We start from the raw sequence: 19,329 nt of genomic DNA, 5'->3' as shown, positions 1-19,329 counted from the left end.
TTGAAAGTAAAAGAAAGAAAAGAAAATCCCAAGTCATCATAATCTGAACAGATGATGGAAAGAAGTGTCTTCCACCACCTAAAAGGATTATTATTGCTACTTATGGACTGGATGGAAGACCTTATTGCAGCAGAGCCAGGCTTTAAGGATGCCTTTTATACAGGCTCCCCAAAATGTGGCCTGGCATTTATGATACTTTCCATTTTTCTGAGTTTCTTTTTCATACCTGAATTGGCAGGACAACGTAGCCTCCTTCAGCCAACACTTGTTCAACAGCATCATTAAAATTAGGGTAGCGTACTCGAGGGCAATCAAGTCCAGGAAACAGGTCAGAGATGAGACCAAGAAAAAGAGGAACATCTTCAAAAACAAATTTTGGGAGATTCATGTCTCGCAGAGCTCTCATCAGGACCACATCCTAGGGTGATGGTGGTTGTAAAAAGCAATTAACATGTTTAGTGAACAAAATAGGTTTTCCTGAGCACCCCCGCCCCCAATTTAGTACCCCCCTCAAATAGCTGCTGCCTTTCACCACATAACAGTTAAAGGTTTGAGGCTGAAACAAGACAGAAGTACTTTTTTGGAGGGACAGGGGGCGGGTGAATATGGGGGGCTCCCTGGTCCTGAATGGGGTAACTGTGCCCCTGAAGGACCAGGTGCGCAGCCTGGGAATCATTTTGAACTCACAGCTATCCATGGAGACACAGGTCAATTCTGTGACCAGGGCAGCTGTCTACCAGCCTCATCTGGTACACAGGTTGAGACCCTACCTGCCCAGGGACTGTTTCACCAGAGTGGTGCATGCTCTAGTTATCTCCCACTTGGACTACTGCAAATGGGGCTACCTTTGAAGGTGACTCAGAAACTACAACTACGGTAATCCAGAATGCGGCAACTAGACTGGTGACTGGGAGTGGCCGCCAGGACCATATAGAACCAGTCCTAAAGGATCTACACTGGTTCCAGTACCTTTCCTAGCTCAATTCAAAGTGTTGGTGCTGACCTTTAAGATCTTAACCGGCATTGGCCCTATATACCTGAAGGAAGATCTCCATCACCATTGTTCAGCCTGGACACTGAGATCCACCTCCAAGGGCCTTCTGGTGGTTCCCTCACTTTGAGGAGTGAGGTTACAGGGAACTAGGCAGAGGGCCTTCCCAATAGTTGCACCTGCCCTGTGGAACGTAGGGCAGTACTTCTGTCTTGTCAGGATTCAACCTCAATCTGTTAGCCGCCACACATCCTCCAACCACCTTTACAAAGCCCTATACAGCTTAGGACCTTCTCCCATGTATATCATTCCCAGTCTTTCTGCCAAGTATTCACTTTGCAGCAACCTATCAGAGGGCATTCTTGATATATGCATGTCAAATGTGGAATGTGGAATGCCCTCCCTTCACACTAGCACTGACTTTTCAGTGCCAGTTTAAAACTATTTTATTCATCCAGGCCTGTGGCTGAATTGCTTCATTTGTGGGTTTGTGCCCTGCCTGACTATCTGGGGGGGGTATTATTATTTTATTGCTATATTGTAGCACATATTTGTTTTTATGATAAATTATTGTTTTAATATATATTATGATTTATTTGAAATTACACCTTGCTCTGGGATGGTATTTCACAAAGTGCGTTAGAAATTCCCTAAATAAATAAAAGGCCAACAGCTTGTGGCCAAGCACTTGCAGCAGGCTACTTTTGCTGCCCCAGATGCATAATATTCACAGCCAGCGAGGAGACCGAATAATTGAACCCCAGAGATTGGTATTGAGTTGAATTAGGCCACAACTTTATTGATTACAGGTAAGAGTAGGTTTTTGGGACGCGGGTGGCGCTGTGGGCTAAACCACAGAGCCTAGGACTTGCTGATCAGAAGGTTGGCGGATCGAAGCCCCGTGACGGGGTGAGCTCCCATTGCTCGGTCCCTGCTCCTGCCAACCTAGCAGTTCAAAAGCACGTCAAAGTGCAAGTAGATAAATAGGTACCGCTCCAGCGGGAAGGTAAACAGCGTTTCCGTGTGCTGCTCTGGTTCGCCAGAAGCGGCTTAGTCATGCCGGCCACATGACCTGGAAGCTGTACACCGGCTCCCTCGGCTAATAAAGTGAGATGAGCGCCGCAACCCCACAGTCAGTCACAACTGGACCTAATTGTCAGGGGTCCCTTTACCCTTTACCTATGTATCGGGAACCAAAATGGCACATTGGTTGCCAGATGTGATTTTTTTTCCAGGTCTCCCACCCCACTAATAGGGACTAGCCCACAGTCATGGGGTCATGTTAATGAGCCCCCAGATTCTCTATTTTCCAGGAATGCCAGGATAATGGATTAGGATATGCTTACCTCATTTAGATCCGGTGAGCCTCTCTTCAATTCCCCTGCCATCACCAGTACTGACTTCAGAGCCCGAAGCCCAAAATCATAGTGATGCTGTTTTGAAAGTTGTTCCCTTGCTAGTTTGTAGAGCACTGTCATCTTCTTGGCCAGGGTCTTGCAGACAAAATGCAGCATGAACATATAAATGTTGGGTTTTTTAAATAAAAAAAGCCCTGAAGCTCCCCATGTCACTTTATTCATACATGAACATAGCCAGATGAGTTACATGTGTGAATGAACCACTATAGGTTCAACACCTTAAGTGAAACTTGCAATATATATATTTTTATTCCCAGTTTTGACTAGCCCTCAAAGTGGCTAACAACATTCACAAAACACTACAGATATGTAATAAGCATTATGAATGAACCAGCTCTTTGTGAAGGCACTGACCTACCTTTGCCAAAAGAAAACCTTCAGAAAACAGCATGATTTCACAAATTTGTTGGAGATCTGGCACAATTACTACTACAGGTCTGAAAAGAGCCTTAACGGATTCAGGGAGCTCAGTACGGCCTGCGTAGCCAGGATTCATGGTGATGAAAATGCCCATTCGCGGATCCAGAGAAATTTCTTGCCCTTCAAACTGAAACATAAGCCTAAGTGAAGTTCAGACAGATACGAAAGAGAAAGAAATGGATCCACTAAAGGATCGTCATTTCCCAAACTTACATGCGTGTACATATTAGTGCACCTGAAAACTAATCCAACCCTTTATGCACAAAATCATCTTCCCTGCCTCCTCTTTACCTGAAATGTTTTCAGCTGGTTCATCAGAGCATTTCTGATAGTTTGAATCTGTGAAGAGATGACTGAAAGCACGGAGGCATCAATCCGATTAAATTCATCGAAGCAACCCCACGCGCCACATTGGGCGAGACCGGAGAAAATCTTACCCACTGCCTAGAATGCAAAGGATGAAGTATTAAAACTGAATGGCAGCCATTGGTCATGAAAGTCCCTTCTGGTTCAGAGTGAAAAAGGCATCCAGACTTAAGATTTCTCTTACTGCTACCCAGGAGAGTCACAGTCACATGACAGATATTTGAGGTCTGAGGCACCCTGAGGAAGTTCCACCCCAGTTCCATCCCATGGCTGAGGCTTCACCTCCAGGCTTCCTTCAGTGCTACCTGCAGAGTGCAGCCAGGGTAAGCATGGCCCTGCACGCTTACTCTGAAGTAAGCCCCACTGTTGCATGGGATGGTGCTCCCTCCCTCCCTAGCCCAGCGAGCTCCAGGCAGGTGTGCATGCCTCCAGCCCCAGGCGGGGAAGTTGCAAGAGGGCAGAGGCACAAACAGCTAATTTAAACTGAATTACCAATTAAGTGCAAGTTTAATAAATAAAGGGACAAAGAACGGCTTGTCCTGGAGCCTGAGGGATGCGGATCCGCTATGTGGTAGCTGAAGGCTGGGTTTGTGCTGCTGGGAAGGAGTTTGTTTATAGGAGCCCTGCACATGGTAAACGGAAGAAGGGGGAAAACCTCTCACAACTCTTTCAAGCCACCAACGAACCCTGTCCCAAAGCAGCCGCCACCGCCATGATGGCTTTTGGAGCGGGACTCACCCAGACAAGCAAGGACACAGAGCACACTTTGCCCTTGAGTGGCTGGAGGTGGAAGGTGGTTGCTTTGCAGCCGCTAGGCTCAAAGCACAGGTAGCCTAAGCTGGGGAGGACTCTCTTCTCCCTGTGGGCGCTTGGTAGCCGCACTGGGGGGACTTCCCTCTCCCACCCCAAGGATGTTGCCCGTTTTATTTTTCACTGTGGACTCTGTAGACTCTTAGAGTTCATAGAAATAGAAAAGTGACCCTAGAGATATAAAAGGGTAGTCAAGTGATCCTAGAGATAGAAAAGGGTAGAGTCAAAAGCAATTCAGGACATCCAGGGTGAAGTTAGAAATCCGTGATTGCTCATGTGTTTCCGTGATTGTCCCAGCCAAATCATGGCAGTTGGAGGGCATGGAAGTGGTTTTCTGTCATTAAAAAGAGAACAGTACAGGAATGCAGAGGTGGGATTCCTACCTTGAAATCCATGCCTTCTCCACAATTAGTTACTACACAAAGCAAGCCCAACGCTTTGGCAAGGTCTTTAGTTGTTTCAGTCTTCCCAGTTCCTGCTGGACCTGCAGGTGCTCCACCCAAATACATGGACAAGGCCTTTGAAGGAAAAGTCACAGAAAAGTGAGGCAAAGAAGGAGAAAATCTATTTTGCCATTGCAATGAGTGCTAGATTCTCCAATCTCTAGTAATGAATGACTGGAGAAAGACAATAGTCTTTAAGAGAACTGAAAACAAGTTAAAAGATTTGCACTCTTTATGGTGTGCATGCATAGTTATTTTCCCCTGCAGTACCCTCAATCAAACAGGTTTGGAAGGTTTTGAAAAGAACACAAAAAACTGCAGAACCAGTTTATCAGAAGTGAAAGTGAGATGAGTGTACACACAATGAGCAACCAACTCCTGTTTCAAATCGCTTTCAGTAGTACTCCTGTTGGCCAACATCAACAGGGTCCTCAGGCCGGTCCCCACACTGCCAACAAGGCCACCACCGCTGCAAGCACGGGGGGAGCCAGCAGCACCCAAGGCGAAAGTCACAAGGGCTGTGCAGAGCCCCCAACCCCCTTCCCCAACAATCTCAGCCCCACCAGGACTGGAATCACCTGGCAGCAATCCAGCAGAGCTCAGAGGTCTGGAAGTCTCTGCAGCTGAGCAGACAGAACAGCATAGCTGCCCCCCCCCCCAGCCTAGCACTTACCAGTCTCCATCGCCACGGCCACCCCTGCTGCAGCCAGAGAGAGGGGGGGTAGGAGGCGACCGGGAAAGGCAGGGAGGCCACATAGAAGCTCCCTTATTACCAATCCCATATTCTGAGCTTGAATCATTAGCTAAGGGACCAGAATCCTGCATCAATGACACTTCCATCCATGCATGAATAGATCCTTTGTTCAAAGCCAAGACACTAACTGAACGAAAGTTGTATACCGTATAGGCAAAATATTCTTATTCTTATTATATACTTATTATTTATACCCTGTCTTTTTCCCTGACAGGACTCAAGGTGGCTTACAGCTAAAATGAAGAACTGTTAAAAACATAGAAACAATAATAATTAAAAAACACTTAAACATTGATAGAATTAAAACTTTCTCTCTCATCTATTAAAACCATACAAATAATTACAACAAAAACAGCATGGCTTTGAATATACATTCCAAACTTACCTTCCATTGTTTTCAACAGCACTTAGGAACCTAAGCTAAATGAAAATGCCCTTTATTGGTTTACCTGTGTGAGTGTTAGATATATCCGGTCTGTGAGTGGTGTGATGACCAGTCTCCCATTTAAGCCCATATATTCATAGCCATAAGAAAAGGTACCAGTGCACTGGCGCACATTGAGTTCATCTGGTTCTCGGTCCCAATAAAAACGCAGCTGACTTTCCCACTCAAACTCACGAGCTTCCATGATGCTAGAGAGAGAGAGAGAGAGAGAGAGAGAAGTTCCAGGCTTCCATGAAACATACAACATCAAAAATCAAAAGAGGTCAGCAAATGGTATCAACTGAAGTTAGAAAGGCAGACAGGATGGAGAAGGAAAAGGGGAAATTGAAGGGACCTCAAGAATGGTTTCATTACTTTTATTAAACAGAGCAATCTTACTAATCTGGACCCTGCAATTACCTGTCTCTTACAAATATATCCACTATATCCCGTGCATGGACATCAATTATGAGAACGGTATTGTATTTTTTCCTGTCATTTTTGCTTAGTGGTTTGGTGATTCGGGTTACTAGCGAGTCAATTTGGAAGTGCATTTTCTTGGCGTAGTTTTTCATTGCCTGTTTTTCTCCCTTCTTCACTTTTCGGAAGACGTCTTCTACTTCCCAGGTCCACCACACCTGATTGGCAGCCAGCACCATCATACCTTGGTACATCAGCATCCAGTCAATTCTAAGGAAAAAGCAGAATCACTTTGCCAGGTGACCAGCAGTAATCAAGTAAAACAAAGATAAAAGGTATATATTTCAAAGAATCATTATAATATTGAAAAGAAGGGTGACTGTACAACATTCTGGACATAGCAGGAGAGCTGAGATGGCAAGGCACCATCCATTAAGCCTGGCTAGGCTGCCTTCTAGCTCACCTTCTTTCAGAAATGCCTCAAATAGTAGACATGGTGCCTGACTTAAGAACATGGATAACACATCACTTATTGGATACAAAAACTGAATCACAGGGCTTCTGGATTGACCCGAGACATCCATGTTGAGGGTTGTGTTCTCTAATTTGACAAAGGTACATCACTTAGTCTATACTGGCTATCCTCCCTCCAGTTGCACTTTCAGTTTTCAGCTCAATTAGGAGGATCACTAACCAAGAGAAATAAAACACCAAGAAGGCAGGGATACAAAGGGGAAGCATACCCAGCATGGAGATGTATAGCCAAGCCTGAAGCTGTATGTGTGGCGACAGCCCATTCCAATATTAGGATATGATTGTGAATGTCTCATTATGCCAACCCATTCACAGTAGATGGGCAAATGCTCCTTTCTCAGCTTGTCATGTGAAACATCTACACCGAGGGATTTGCAAAAACTACATCATATGCTACAGTGAGTATTACAATGTGGAGGGCACATAGGTGGGTAGAATAATGTTCTGTAGGACTCTTCTGTGAAAACCACCACTGAAATATAGAGTTCTAGTTTGTAGTGTCTAGTGGACATGTTTGCTGACAACCACAGGGCAGCTTGGTAAATGTCAGTAACTAACGCTGGTACTGCCAGAAAAGGTTGCTGTGCAGTACTGTAATGCAAAGAAAGAAGCATAAGGAAATGTTGAGTCTCATCGGCAAGGATTATACAGGCCCCGATCAGTCAGGCTATGGTGGTTACATCCCTAGGGATGTGGAATGCAATGGCACAAATGTTAGATCTGTGTGCAAAGCAACATAGCCCTTATGGCAGATGCACAAGTTCCTGTTGATCAAAAGTGCACTGATCTCTGATATGCATCATGCTGTGATTACAGCAATCAGGAAGAGCAAGGACACCCAGAACCAGAAGGTAGCAGTTCCCAGCCAAGATGGACAAAGATTCTAGATTGTAAAAGCCTAGCATGTTGGTGCAAATGAGATAACAATTTTTATACCAGAATGTTATCTTACATGGATAGAGAATCCCATGTTCATGATTGAGCAGCACAATACTAAATTAAATTGTAGGAATTATGTATACAATATGACATTGTGCAGACTGAACAGCCCATCCTGGCCCTTGAGGTTGCCACAACTTTCACTGCAGAAGGCATTGCCCAGACATTTTGGATTACAGCTCCCATCATCCATGATCCCTGGCTATGATGAGAATTACAATCCAAAAACATCTTGAGGGTGCCAGGTGGAGGAAGCCTGGCATAAAGAGATGCCATGGAAATACTATCTTACACAACACTGTTGTTGTTGTTAATTTATTTATACCCTGCCTTCCTTTCTGACAAGACTCATTCAGCTCACCCTGCTGCCAACCAAATGTGTTGCATTAGATTACCTCACCTGCTTCTGTCCTCACAGTACCGAAAAATGGCTTCTTTAGTAAGAAGCCTGTTGGTCCTCCTCATTTCAACAAGTACAGCAGTCATCCAGTTCTCCACTCTACCTTCAGCTGGGATAGCCTTTCGAAAATCCATCACTTCACCTTCAGCAGAAATCATAGCAGTAGCTATCTTCATGCCACTGTCATCTTCATGAAACCTCAGAGCGGCTACATTGTCATACATCTGAAACATACCAGGAGGAGATAACACTGAAGCAATGACACTACTCACACAGGAGAACGGCATCACCAGTATGAAATTCAGGTATATTCTCCAGATTAAAGATTTGCTTCAGATTCAAAGATGATTCAAGGCCTTATCCCTGGTTAGTAGATGCAAGTTTATGGCCCTAGAAATACCCATTAAGAAAGTACAGAACTCCCAAATTTACAGAAATACATAAGCCACACTTTAGTAAATAAATATTAGGAACTGGAAGTTGAATTTTCCATGTAGTTCCACTCTGATATTCAGGGCAGGAGGCCAGGCAGGAAAAGGGTTGATCCATCCTCTGGTGGAAAACAAGAACAGCAAGTTTGATTCATTCTGAGGATGCCCTCAATGTGCCAGGAGTTTCCTTACTAGGACAAGAAGATGGGTTAGCCTTTCCTGCCTGCTCCTTTGCCCTGTGACCAAGAAAAGTACTGACAGTTATTAAGTCATCAGATATCTAACCATTTTGGAAATGTGAAATACACCTGTGATCTAGTTCTGTGTCTGGACAAAATATACAGTTAGTTAAAACTCTCTTAAATGAACTAAAGGAAAGCTGGCTCAAACCAAATTCCCATCTAGTTGTACATCCAGGTACCTACAGTGGCCAATCAACTGCTTTTGTATTTCTGCTTAAAAGCAAAACCAGTATTTAAATTATTTTAATGGTTATAATTTAATAATAATCAGAAGTCCACCAGCGGAACATGAAAGCTTGGCAGGGGGTTGGACTCGATGGCCCTTGTGGTCTATTCCAACTCTATGATTCTATGATTCCTCCCTTTGCTCCCCAGGAACTCGCACTGAATAGCAAATTGCCTCTGAACATGGTGGTTCTGTCAGCTGTTACAGCTAACAACAATTGATAGGTTTATCCTCCATATATTAGTCTAATCCCATTTTGAAGCAACCTAGCCAGTGGCCACCACTGCAACTTATGGCAAGGAACTCCATAGATTAACATTATATCATGTGAAAGAGCATTTTCTATAAACATCAGAATCTTTGTCAGAAGCAGGACAGGCCTGGAAATTCTGGATAATTTCCCTGCTCCCTTGGATACCAGTGGGAAGCCCCTGCCTTCTGCCTCATGATCCAACTGTATACACCACTCGCTGCAACAGAAAGGGAGAATGTGAAAGGGCCCTTTAATGGTTTCTTGGATCAGCCCATTGCCCACCTTGATCATGTGCTCCTGAACACACAGTGGGTCACTGCTGCCCAGAATGCTAAGCAGTTCGTCATCTGATATGAAGAAGAACCTGGGGAAAGCATTTCTCTTGGAATCCAAGTAATCATTCAAGCTTTTCTGACACTTCTCCAGGCCCTCACTTATATTCTGTAGGTCTGAAAGACGATTTGGAGCTTCACAACATCTCTTTATTATTGGGTCTTTGACCGTTTCTGACATTATCTGCAGGTAAGAATAAAGAAAGAAGATGAGAAGCTACTGAGAGCTAACACCATGGATTACAGGTGTGTTTGTGTATATAAGATGCATTCAAACCAGGTATACAGTCAATATGCTGTACTTCAACGCTCCCATTAACCCATAAGTCAGATACTTGCCCTTTTAAATATCCTGTCAATGTTGTCAAATTTTTTAGCTTCCTCTGGCAGTTGAGATCGTATATCTCCACCAATAAATATACTCTCCAGATACATCCATTTTCGCTGAACTATCATCCAGACCTAGGGAAGTCAAATATTGCTTTTTTAAAAAAGGGAAAATCTCTGTTCACTTGCCTGTGAGTTGGACAGCAGTTGTGGCACAGCAGGGCCCACCACCATCCTCCTCTTCCCTGTGCTAGGCCCCCATGGCTGTTGGGAGACACAGCTGCCTCTCCCATCGGCTGAGGGAATTTGTAATTTGCCTGCCTCAATTTGGCCAATCACAAGCAGGCCAGTGGGGGCTGCTTCGAGGGAGGGGGGCGCAGAGCTGACAGAGACTCATACAGAGTCTTCACCCAGATCCGCTCCCTGGGCGCATAAAGTGGCCAGTTGCCTTGCCCGGCACTGCAGTCACCTTCCAGATATCCCCGCCTCCCTCCCTTGTTTTGGTATTTGCTTGACCTTGCTATGGATCATTTCAGTTGCCATATTGGGGGCCAGAGAGGAATTTTGCCCTTAGGCTAATTGGGCCTATCTGGGGTTTTTTGCCTTCCTCATACTTTGGCAGTTATGGCATTGGGTATGATCCTTTCTCCTTGCCAGAGGGGGAAACGCAGGCGGCATCCCTACCATTCCATGGCAGCAGGATATCACATTAAAAGGAAGCTGAGGGAGGTACTTCTGTCTTTCTGCCCAGGTGGGGGCTGAGGGCCACAGCAATCCCCAGTGTGGCAAACCTGTCAGGTCTTTGATGTATGTCATAGGACACCCTTTATCAGGTTTGGCCACCACCCCCAGATTTCTCCAGCAGATGTGCCCAATGCTATGCCAAACACTTACATTTGTAATCAATGAAGTTGTGGCCTAATTTGAACCCCAGATGCTTGTCCGAGTCCTTCTGTATTTGTTACTTAAGATAAAGGGGCAGTGGGTTTCATTGCCCGGGCACACGATAACAGGTAAATGAAAGAGACCACAAAACCACTCATGAAGTAGACTCTGTTTTACTTCCCTACCTCAATCACTTCACCAATCAAGGAGAGAGTTTTTTCCCAGCTGTGAACCAGAGACAGGAAAGGTCCTACAAATCTGCTCCCCGAAATACTTTGGAGGTTGACTGCATTGTCATCCAGGATCTGAATTATGTCATCTACAGCTCCCAAAATGAAGCCCCGTTCCTGAGTGCCTTTGAAGTACCTTTGCACAGTAAATTTCATGTGCTCCCAGGTTTCTACTATTTCCTTTACACCCTATGGGAAGACAAAAAAATAAATTCAAAGTTTCTAATCGTTTGCTGTAGATACTGCTGTAAGAGCCCTAAAGAAAGAGGAATAGCAAAGGGGAACTTTACCTTCTCAATGCCAAGTTCCTTCACAGCAGAACTAACTATCTCATTGATAACATCAATGTGTTTGTGCAGCTCCATGGCAAACATATTCTCCAGAGTGAATGTTTCTGTTGCCATATCGAAAAATGTATTTGTTCGACGCATCAATTCTTTCCAGTGCCTGAAAAGTGTTAACAGATCAACATTAAGGTGCTTTGGTTCAAGATACGTTGCTTTAGGAGAAAACTGCACATTACACCCTGGGGAACACCTGGTCCCACACTGCGATGCAAATGCAAGAGTGGTGTGTACATTTGGAGGCTTCCCCCTCAAAAAAAAAGTCCATATACAGTCATAACATGGTCGTCAAATGCCTTGGTACATGGACGTTTTGGCTCCCAAATGCTGCAAACCCGAAAGTGAGTGTTCCGTTTTGCGAACGTTTTTTGGAAGCCAAATGTCCAACACAGCTTCCATGGCTTCCAATTGAGTGCAAAAAGCTCCTGCTGCCAATCGGAAGTGCGCCTTGGTTTTTGAACCGTTCTGGGAGTTGAACGGACTCCCGGAACAGATTAAGTTCAACAACCAAGGGACCACTGTAGAGGACATTTAAAACAGCAAGGAATTTTATTACAAAAGAAGAGAACTAAAGTGGAATGATATCAAAGTTGTGGTATTCATTAAGTCTCAGTAGCTGCTTAGCATGGGAATTTTGCAGCAAGGATACTTCTATGCTCACATGAATTTCTAATATAATCAAATGCATTGGCCAGAACAGCAGAGACAAAATTAGAAAAACTTGCCTGTTTTGACAGCTTTGCCCATGATCACCACAGAGTAAGAAACAGGCGTGAAATGTATCAGGTGTAGATTCAAATCACTGAAATGTTTGGCTTTAACATGCAACCGTATATGAATGAATTGAAATCAAACCTCTCTCTCAATGCTTCATTTTTCAAATCCAGCAGCAAAGGAATGGAGTCCTTAAATGCCTTCATCTTCATTTCCAGATGATATGCGACAGGCACACTTCGGACATGTTTTGGCAATTTGCGAAGGCTTTTTAGATACCCTTCAATACCATCCTGCAGCACCTGCACATTGAGGTTCACCCACAGAGTCTGAGACCATTCTTCTTTAGCAGCCTGGAAGCAGGAAAGAACTTCTAAGAAACATATTTTTATAGATGTGGGTAAAATTAATAAATGCTAGGATTTTGGTTATTTGTGCTATGAAGGGAGAAATATAAGCTGCAAAGGAATTATTGGGTAGCCTGGCCAAGCTAGGGCAGTTAAGGGAACAATAGAGAGCCACTGAGGGTTGTTAACAAGAAAAGATAAATTCTTGCCCCAGGTGTGACCACAGACTAGGGATCTGGAAGGTTGCCAAGGTAACTGCTCTGGGGGAGGGCAAGGGGTTTCTGGGAAGGAGGAAGAGGAGGAAGGGCTGAGATCGATCTTATGCTGCTGCCTCTTTGAATGACTATGCTGTAAGATCTGGACCCCCTCCATGCAGACTGAAGGTGTAAATAGGTGAATAAACCATATTTCTCAAAGCACGACAGTTTCCAAAGGGACACAGACACTTTGTGTTTGCCTGTAGCCCCATGAACTCTTGCCACTGCTTGGCAGAGAGAGGAGCAGGTACCAGGCTTTTGTAACAGTATCTTGCTGGTTAGACAGAGATTTTTATTTTATTTTATTTTATTTTTATGTAGAAAAGGTTAAGAATGCCAGGCCTAGGCTAAGTAGATATTTAAAGCAAATGTTCCCTTATTCACCTCAACAAGGAATTTACAAGAGACACATGGATGATAATAATAATTCCCTTGGTAAATTCTAATTAGCTGAGGGGGGAAATCTGTCAAGCCAAAAAGTGAAAAGGGAGAAATATTGCAAACACATTTGTTGCTCTTGATGGTGTAAATTCACAACAGTTTTACATCATTAATTATTATTATTTAACTAACTATCAAGTCTGATGGCCAGTTCTTGAATCCATAAAAAGAAAAATAGGTGGGGCAGGTCTATTTTTCAAAAACTAGACATAGCTTCCAGGCACTGAGAAGGAAGTAGAGGTCTGGCTAAGTCATAACAAACTCAGTCTAAGAAACCTATATCAGACTAGGAATGAGATGCCTGCCTGCCTGTTCCCACTTCATTTCCTTTCCCCTTCTGCAATCCACCTCAATTCAATACAGTGGTACCTCGGGTTCCAAACTCTTCAGGTTACTGACTCTGTTAACCTGGAAGTAGTACCTCGGGTTAAGAACTTTACCTCAGGTTGAGAACGGAAATTGTGTGGCGGCGGCAGTGGGAGGCCCCATTAGTTAAAGTAGTACCTCAGGTTAAGAACGGTTTCAGGTTAAGAACAGATCTCTGGAACGAATTAAGTTCTTAACCAGAGATATCACTGTATGTCTAATGTTTCCTGTGACATCTGAAATGGAACACTGGAGTTGCCATGGTCCTACAAACCAGAGTATAAAACCAGAATCAAACCAGTTTGATGTCCTGGTTAGCATGGATTGCTCAAACTAATTTCCTGGTTCTGATGAAAATTGTACTTTAAGAAACCTTGGAAGTTTTGAATTAAGGAACACAATATAAGGGAGAAGAGGGGAGGAATTGCATGGCCACTCCGGCCCTCCAGATGTTTGGGACTACAATTCCCATCATCCCTGACCACTGGTCCTGTTAGCTAGGGATGATGGGAATTGTGGTCCCAAACATCTGGAGGGCCGGAGTTTGCCTATGCCTGGTTTAATGGATCAAAATAATTAGATCTGAACCAATTTATAGAAGGTGTACACCCTTCTCTCTCTTAAAAACAAATCCTTGTACAGACAGCAGAGACAAATGTGCAAATGGGATGGGACAGAATTATGAATGAAGTAGAGGAACATACATGTAATTGATGCATGACCATGCATGCGCAGATTGTGGCAACCTAGTAGTAGCGGGAAAAGGGGGCAAGGCGGGGCAGTGCCGTAACAGGGTGGAGCAGGTTTATGTGCACTCCACCATCCTGCATGATGACCTGGAACGCTGCCTGTACATGAGAGATTGATAAACCAGAAACAGACTGATACATCTATCTCTAGATAGAAGTCTAGATGTTGTGTATACTAGCTGTCACCAACTAGCCTCCAAGTCCACCCACGGTTTCTCCTGAACTTTCCCTCTGGAGAGAAAAACCTGGAACCTGGATTATATTACCAACTGTCAAAGGACAGAAGTGACTACCGTGCACACACCAAGAGTTTAAATTGTTATAAGTTGCTTTGGAAGCCAATCTCTGATGAACTGAGGGATTCAAATGTAATAAAATAAATACCTGCAGCTACATATAATGCAAAACTTGTTCAAAATACAGTGTAGACACACCCTTAAAAGGTACTGCTCTCCCCTACCAGTCTAGAAAGCACTCTTATTTTTAAAGCTTAATGTACAGATAGTAGATAATTCCATTTGACTTTCTCTACCCAATGGACCAAGCCTCTGCTTACAGATGGTTGGACCAAAATAGGCCACGCACTGCAATTTCGTGCAGGTGTGCCATCTATGCGGGGACATGGGGGCTAGCCCCCCATACTTTCAAAAAGGGGGCCAAAATTTTGTTGCAATCCTCAAAAACCTTCTGTGATTCAGACAAAGCCCTCAGCTATGAGAACTCTCTCTCTCTCTCTCTCTCTCTATATATATATATATATACCGTAGATTCCGGCGTATTAGGCGACTGGGCATATTAGACGACCCCCCCAAATTGGCAGCTGCCAATTTGGGGGTTCGTCTTGTAAGGCCAGTCACCTGATACACTGGGCAGCTACGCGCTGGGAGGAAACCACCCAGCGAAGCCGACTTAGCATCGCTGGGCAGCTTCCTCCTGGCGCGGAGCCCGCTGCTCCTGCTTCCGAAGCAGCAGTGGGCGGGCTCTGCACCAAGAGAAAGCCACCTGGCACAGAGCAGTGTCCGCCGCCCACTGCTGCTGCTGCGGCAGCTTCTGAAGCAGCAGTGGGCGGGCTCCATACCCGGTGTATAAGACGACCCCCAACTTTTAAACCTCTTTTCTGGGGTTAAAAAGTAATCTTATACACTGGAATCTACGGTACACACACACACACACACACACACACACACACACACACAAACACAAACACACACTTATTTAAAACAAACCCACTTACTCGCTGCAACTTGTAAATATCATAGATCTGCCTCAGGCCCTTCATCTCCTTCTGGATTTTCATTAAATCAGGGTACATTGTGATTGGAAGGTCAAATAGTTTTTCAGCATTTGCCAGTTCCTGACGATTTTTCTCATGCTTCTCCAGTTCTTTTTCAAAAACTACCATGAGCTCTAATCCTGCAGATGGCAATAGAGAATATATGGCATCAAGGGATGAGTAGTAGTCACCATATGTAGCACTCTTGGCTACAGACATCCCCATAGGTGAAATCTCTACAAGATCTGATCCACAACAGAAGCTCAGGTCAGATCTGTGCTTTTTGCTTCTTGTACAAAACAAATTTTGGCCCAGAACACTTTCCCAGAAATCTACCAGCAGATTCTCAATGAAAAGATCAGTAACGGGAAACAAGTTTCCCTATGAGAAAGTTTGGTCCCCATTACTGTCGTTCTCTTCCAATGGACAGATGCAAGCAAGCTCTGGGTGTTTTTTTCTACAGTGCCCTCTAAGTTCACCTGAGGCCATAGTGAGTCCCAACAGAGACTTAATTTTTATTCAGTTCACACTTAAAGACATACTTACCTAATGCACACTTTCCAAAAGGAATATGCAAACCGAAACTCACATTTTCCTTGAAACTCACATTTTCAGAATTTTCAATGCACTTTTCCACATGGGTAATATGTACAAATTTAGCATAACATGTGCTTAAGCATATATATATATATATATTAGTTAAAATAACATTCAAGAATGCATTGTACTAGCTGAAATTGATTGCAAAAATGCTTATATTAGCAAAAATTATTCTCAAATAAATGTACTAGGACAAAATTGCACTAAAATGTTGATAAATTTTAAGGAAGATAATTTTAACTAAAATTTGCAAATTGCTGTGGAAATGTCAGGAACTGAATTTAAGACTGGAAAAATAGAAACTGAAATTGACAGATTCGCCCATTCCTAGTTTCACCCGGACAGAACAGAGCTTTCCAGATCTCTATCATTGTCACCAGTTCATTCAGGATTAACATTTTATCTTTTGGTATTTTAGATATTCCACTATCCTCTAGATATTTTTGCATTTTATCTATAATGCCCTGTTTAGCTCAATATAATTATGTATAGAAACTCATAAATTTCCACAAATCTACCTTCCTATATTAATTTTATTTATACAGGATTTTTCTTCTCTTTCCTTTATTTGCCATGCTAATAATTTTCCTGGTTTGTTAGCTTTTTCAAATTGTTTCTGTTTTAAATATTTAATTTTCCACTCTACTTCTTGATTTATTATAATTGAAAACTGTTTAAAATATTTTAGTATCCCATTTCACTATCTCTTTTCAATGAGAATTAATTCTTTTTCTTTTTCTTTTCATTTCTTGTTGTAAAATTTCCTGCTTTTTCAACTCTCTTCTTTTTTTGGTATGCACCTTACTTAATTAAAAAAAACACCTTGCATTTTCACATTACACGCATCCCATAATACCTTTAGAATTGTCTCCTGATTAAAACTAATTTCAAAATAATCCTTTTGTATTTCCCCCCTTTTCTAATATTCCTTGATCATTTAATAAATTCTCATTTAATCTCCATCTCATTGGGAAATTTTGCCCTGTTCTTAATTCCACAATGATAGAGTTGTGATCTGATAATGTCCAAGGTAGAATTTCTACCTTCTTTACCTTTATATACAAATCTTTAGAAAGCCATACAGCGTCTATTTTGCTTGCAGAGTTATTCACACTCAAATAAAATGTGAATTGTCTGTGCAGTAAGTGTTTTTCTCTCCACATATCAATTAGACTTAAATTGTCTGTCATTTGAAAAAAAAAAAAGGCCTTGGGTAGCTTCCCTTCTTTTGTATCACTTTTTCTTATATTTCTAATCCATTCCAGGGAAGCTACTCCCATCAGGATTATCTTTTCATTCATATATTCAAACAGAATTTCTTCTAGTGTCTTATAAAAGTCATTTTTTTCTCATTTGGTGCATATACACCTCTTAACATATTTTTCTCCTTGTGATGCTATCTGAATTATCAGTATTCTTCCTTGCTCTGCTTTAAATAATTGCTTTGGATTCAGTTAAGGTTTTATATATATTACAACGCCTCTCTTTTTTGTTACATGAGAGGCTACAAAGTCCTTTCCCAATCTTTTATTAATCAAACTTCTATGTTTCTTCACAATGTGTGTTTCCTGGAAACAAATTACATCCAATTTTACTTTTTTATCACATTCAATCTTATTCCTTTTAGTTTTATTATTAAGCATTTACATTCCAAGTTAACATTTTCAACGTCATCTTGTTCTTTATTTATCTCTCATCTCAACCTCTGTTGGTTATTCTTCTTCTTCCTATCTGGCTTCCAAAGCAAACATTCTTTCTCCTGCTTATTCTTTTCCATATTTTCTCCAAAATTTGTCTGCTTCAGTAGGGTCCTGATACCTTTGTTTTCTTCCTTTATATGTAAAATATATCCCTTCAGGATATCTTTTACATAGCTTTTACAGGATATCTCAACAAAAAGGGGTTTTGTTGTATCTCAATGCAACAGTCAAATATTTATAATTTACTCTTTTCTTTAACAATCGCCGGGATTTCTTTCAGAATTACAGTGGTACCTCTGGTTACATACTTAATTCGTTCCGGAGGTCCGTTCTTAACCTGAAACTGTTCTTAACCTGAAGCACCACTTTAGCTAATGGGGGCCCCCGCTGCTGCTGCACAATTTCTGTTCTCATCCTGAAGCAAAGTTCTTAATATTTCTGGGTTAGCAGAGTCTGTAACCTAAAGCATCTGTAACCTGAAGTGTATCCCGAGGTACCACTGTATTATTTTTTGCTCATTGATCTGGAAATTTTTCTAGTGGTGCATCTGTATTACTCTGTCCTTAATTCTCTTTGAATTAAAAAACGCCAAGCAGTCACCCAGCAGTTTTTCCCCCTTTAGCATATCTAGATTTATGTGGGAAATTTTGTTCACTGCTGTGCTAATAATTTCTTCTTCCAGTTCAATCAGGTTAGCAAATTCTTCCATTATTTTTTCACTTAGTTCCACCGTTACATCCTCTGGATTTTGGTCTTGGAAGAATGCTTATATAACTTTGATTCCTAAACAAGACAGAGATCCTAAGCAGTTAAAAAATTATCGACCTATATTTTTGTTGAATAACAATTATAAACCTTTTGCAGATATATTAACAAATAGGTTGAAAATGGTATTAAAAGAGGTAATCCATTATGATCAGGCCAGATTTTTTTCCAAGAAGACAGATGAAGGACAATATTAGAAATAAAATTGATATATTCGAATACAGTAGAATATTTACAAGTGAGAAATTAAAAACAAGCGGCTTTAATGATTTTAGACATAGAGAAAGCATTTGAAAACACATAAGAAAGCACAGAGCACCTTGCCCTCCCCCTTCCTTTCTCAGCTGTTGTAGAGATTTTCAAGAAAAACATTCAAATACCTTCAGTCCTTTTGGCAGCTGACTGATTGCAGCCTATTAGCATATGTCAGTCCAGGAGTGCCTCTTGATTAAAGCCAATTATCCAGAAACCCTCCTCAAATCATGCAGAGGCTCATCCATGGCAGGGACACACTCACAGGTCACTCCCATTCTGCCTTTCAAGTTGGCAGACACAGCACTGCAGGATACAGTCAACCCCCCCAGGCTTGGCCCCCAGAAAGATACGAAGAACAACCACCATTGATTTGTAAGCGTGGCCGGAAACCCGTGGTGTTTATATTCTCGTATAAGAAGGTCTGAAGAATTCTGGGCCACTGCAACATTATCCGTTGTTTATTCCAGCCTCCTAATAAGAGGAGTACTGGCCCGCACACATTCTTACCTCTGTCAAGATTCTCACCAACAGAACCTGGTCCTTCAGTGATAAACCTGTGGTAAAAATCATCAATTTCCTTACTGTAGTTTGCAATCTGCTCCCTTGTGATCTAGAGGGAATATGAACCAAATTAGTTTAGCTCCTCTTCCAAATGCATTCATCTGATTCTACA

General features: G+C 42.4%; 1 protein-coding gene across 5 annotated transcripts in view; it reads right to left on the bottom strand.

The window, feature by feature from the left end:
* The window catches only part of DNAH10 (dynein axonemal heavy chain 10), a 107,674-nt gene that overhangs the window by 52,185 nt on the left and 36,160 nt on the right, over window positions 1-19,329 (bottom strand). For all 5 annotated transcript variants that reach the window (XR_003704238.2, XM_028711210.2, XM_028711206.2 and 2 more), the window contains 15 exons: window positions 19,164-19,266; window positions 15,298-15,476; window positions 12,045-12,256; window positions 11,136-11,292; window positions 10,801-11,034; window positions 9,743-9,865; window positions 9,354-9,587; window positions 7,920-8,143; window positions 6,047-6,316; window positions 5,652-5,835; window positions 4,389-4,523; window positions 3,121-3,273; window positions 2,768-2,956; window positions 2,338-2,484; window positions 227-418 (listed from right to left, as the gene is read on the bottom strand). Coding sequence is in view for 4 of the 5 variants with exons in the window: in XM_028711210.2 (XP_028567043.2) it covers window positions 227-418; window positions 2,338-2,484; window positions 2,768-2,956; window positions 3,121-3,273; window positions 4,389-4,523; window positions 5,652-5,835; window positions 6,047-6,316; window positions 7,920-8,143; window positions 9,354-9,587; window positions 9,743-9,865; window positions 10,801-11,034; window positions 11,136-11,292; window positions 12,045-12,256; window positions 15,298-15,476; window positions 19,164-19,266 (2,736 nt within the window). In the remaining variant the exon portion in view is untranslated. The remainder of the gene's footprint in view (window positions 1-226; window positions 419-2,337; window positions 2,485-2,767; window positions 2,957-3,120; window positions 3,274-4,388; window positions 4,524-5,651; window positions 5,836-6,046; window positions 6,317-7,919; window positions 8,144-9,353; window positions 9,588-9,742; window positions 9,866-10,800; window positions 11,035-11,135; window positions 11,293-12,044; window positions 12,257-15,297; window positions 15,477-19,163; window positions 19,267-19,329) is intronic.

The sequence above is a fragment of the Podarcis muralis genome, chromosome 16 (genome assembly GCF_964188315.1).
Source record: "Podarcis muralis chromosome 16, rPodMur119.hap1.1, whole genome shotgun sequence".
Classification (NCBI taxonomy): domain Eukaryota; kingdom Metazoa; phylum Chordata; class Lepidosauria; order Squamata; family Lacertidae; genus Podarcis; species Podarcis muralis.
This window is presented reverse-complemented; position numbering and strand designations above follow the sequence as displayed.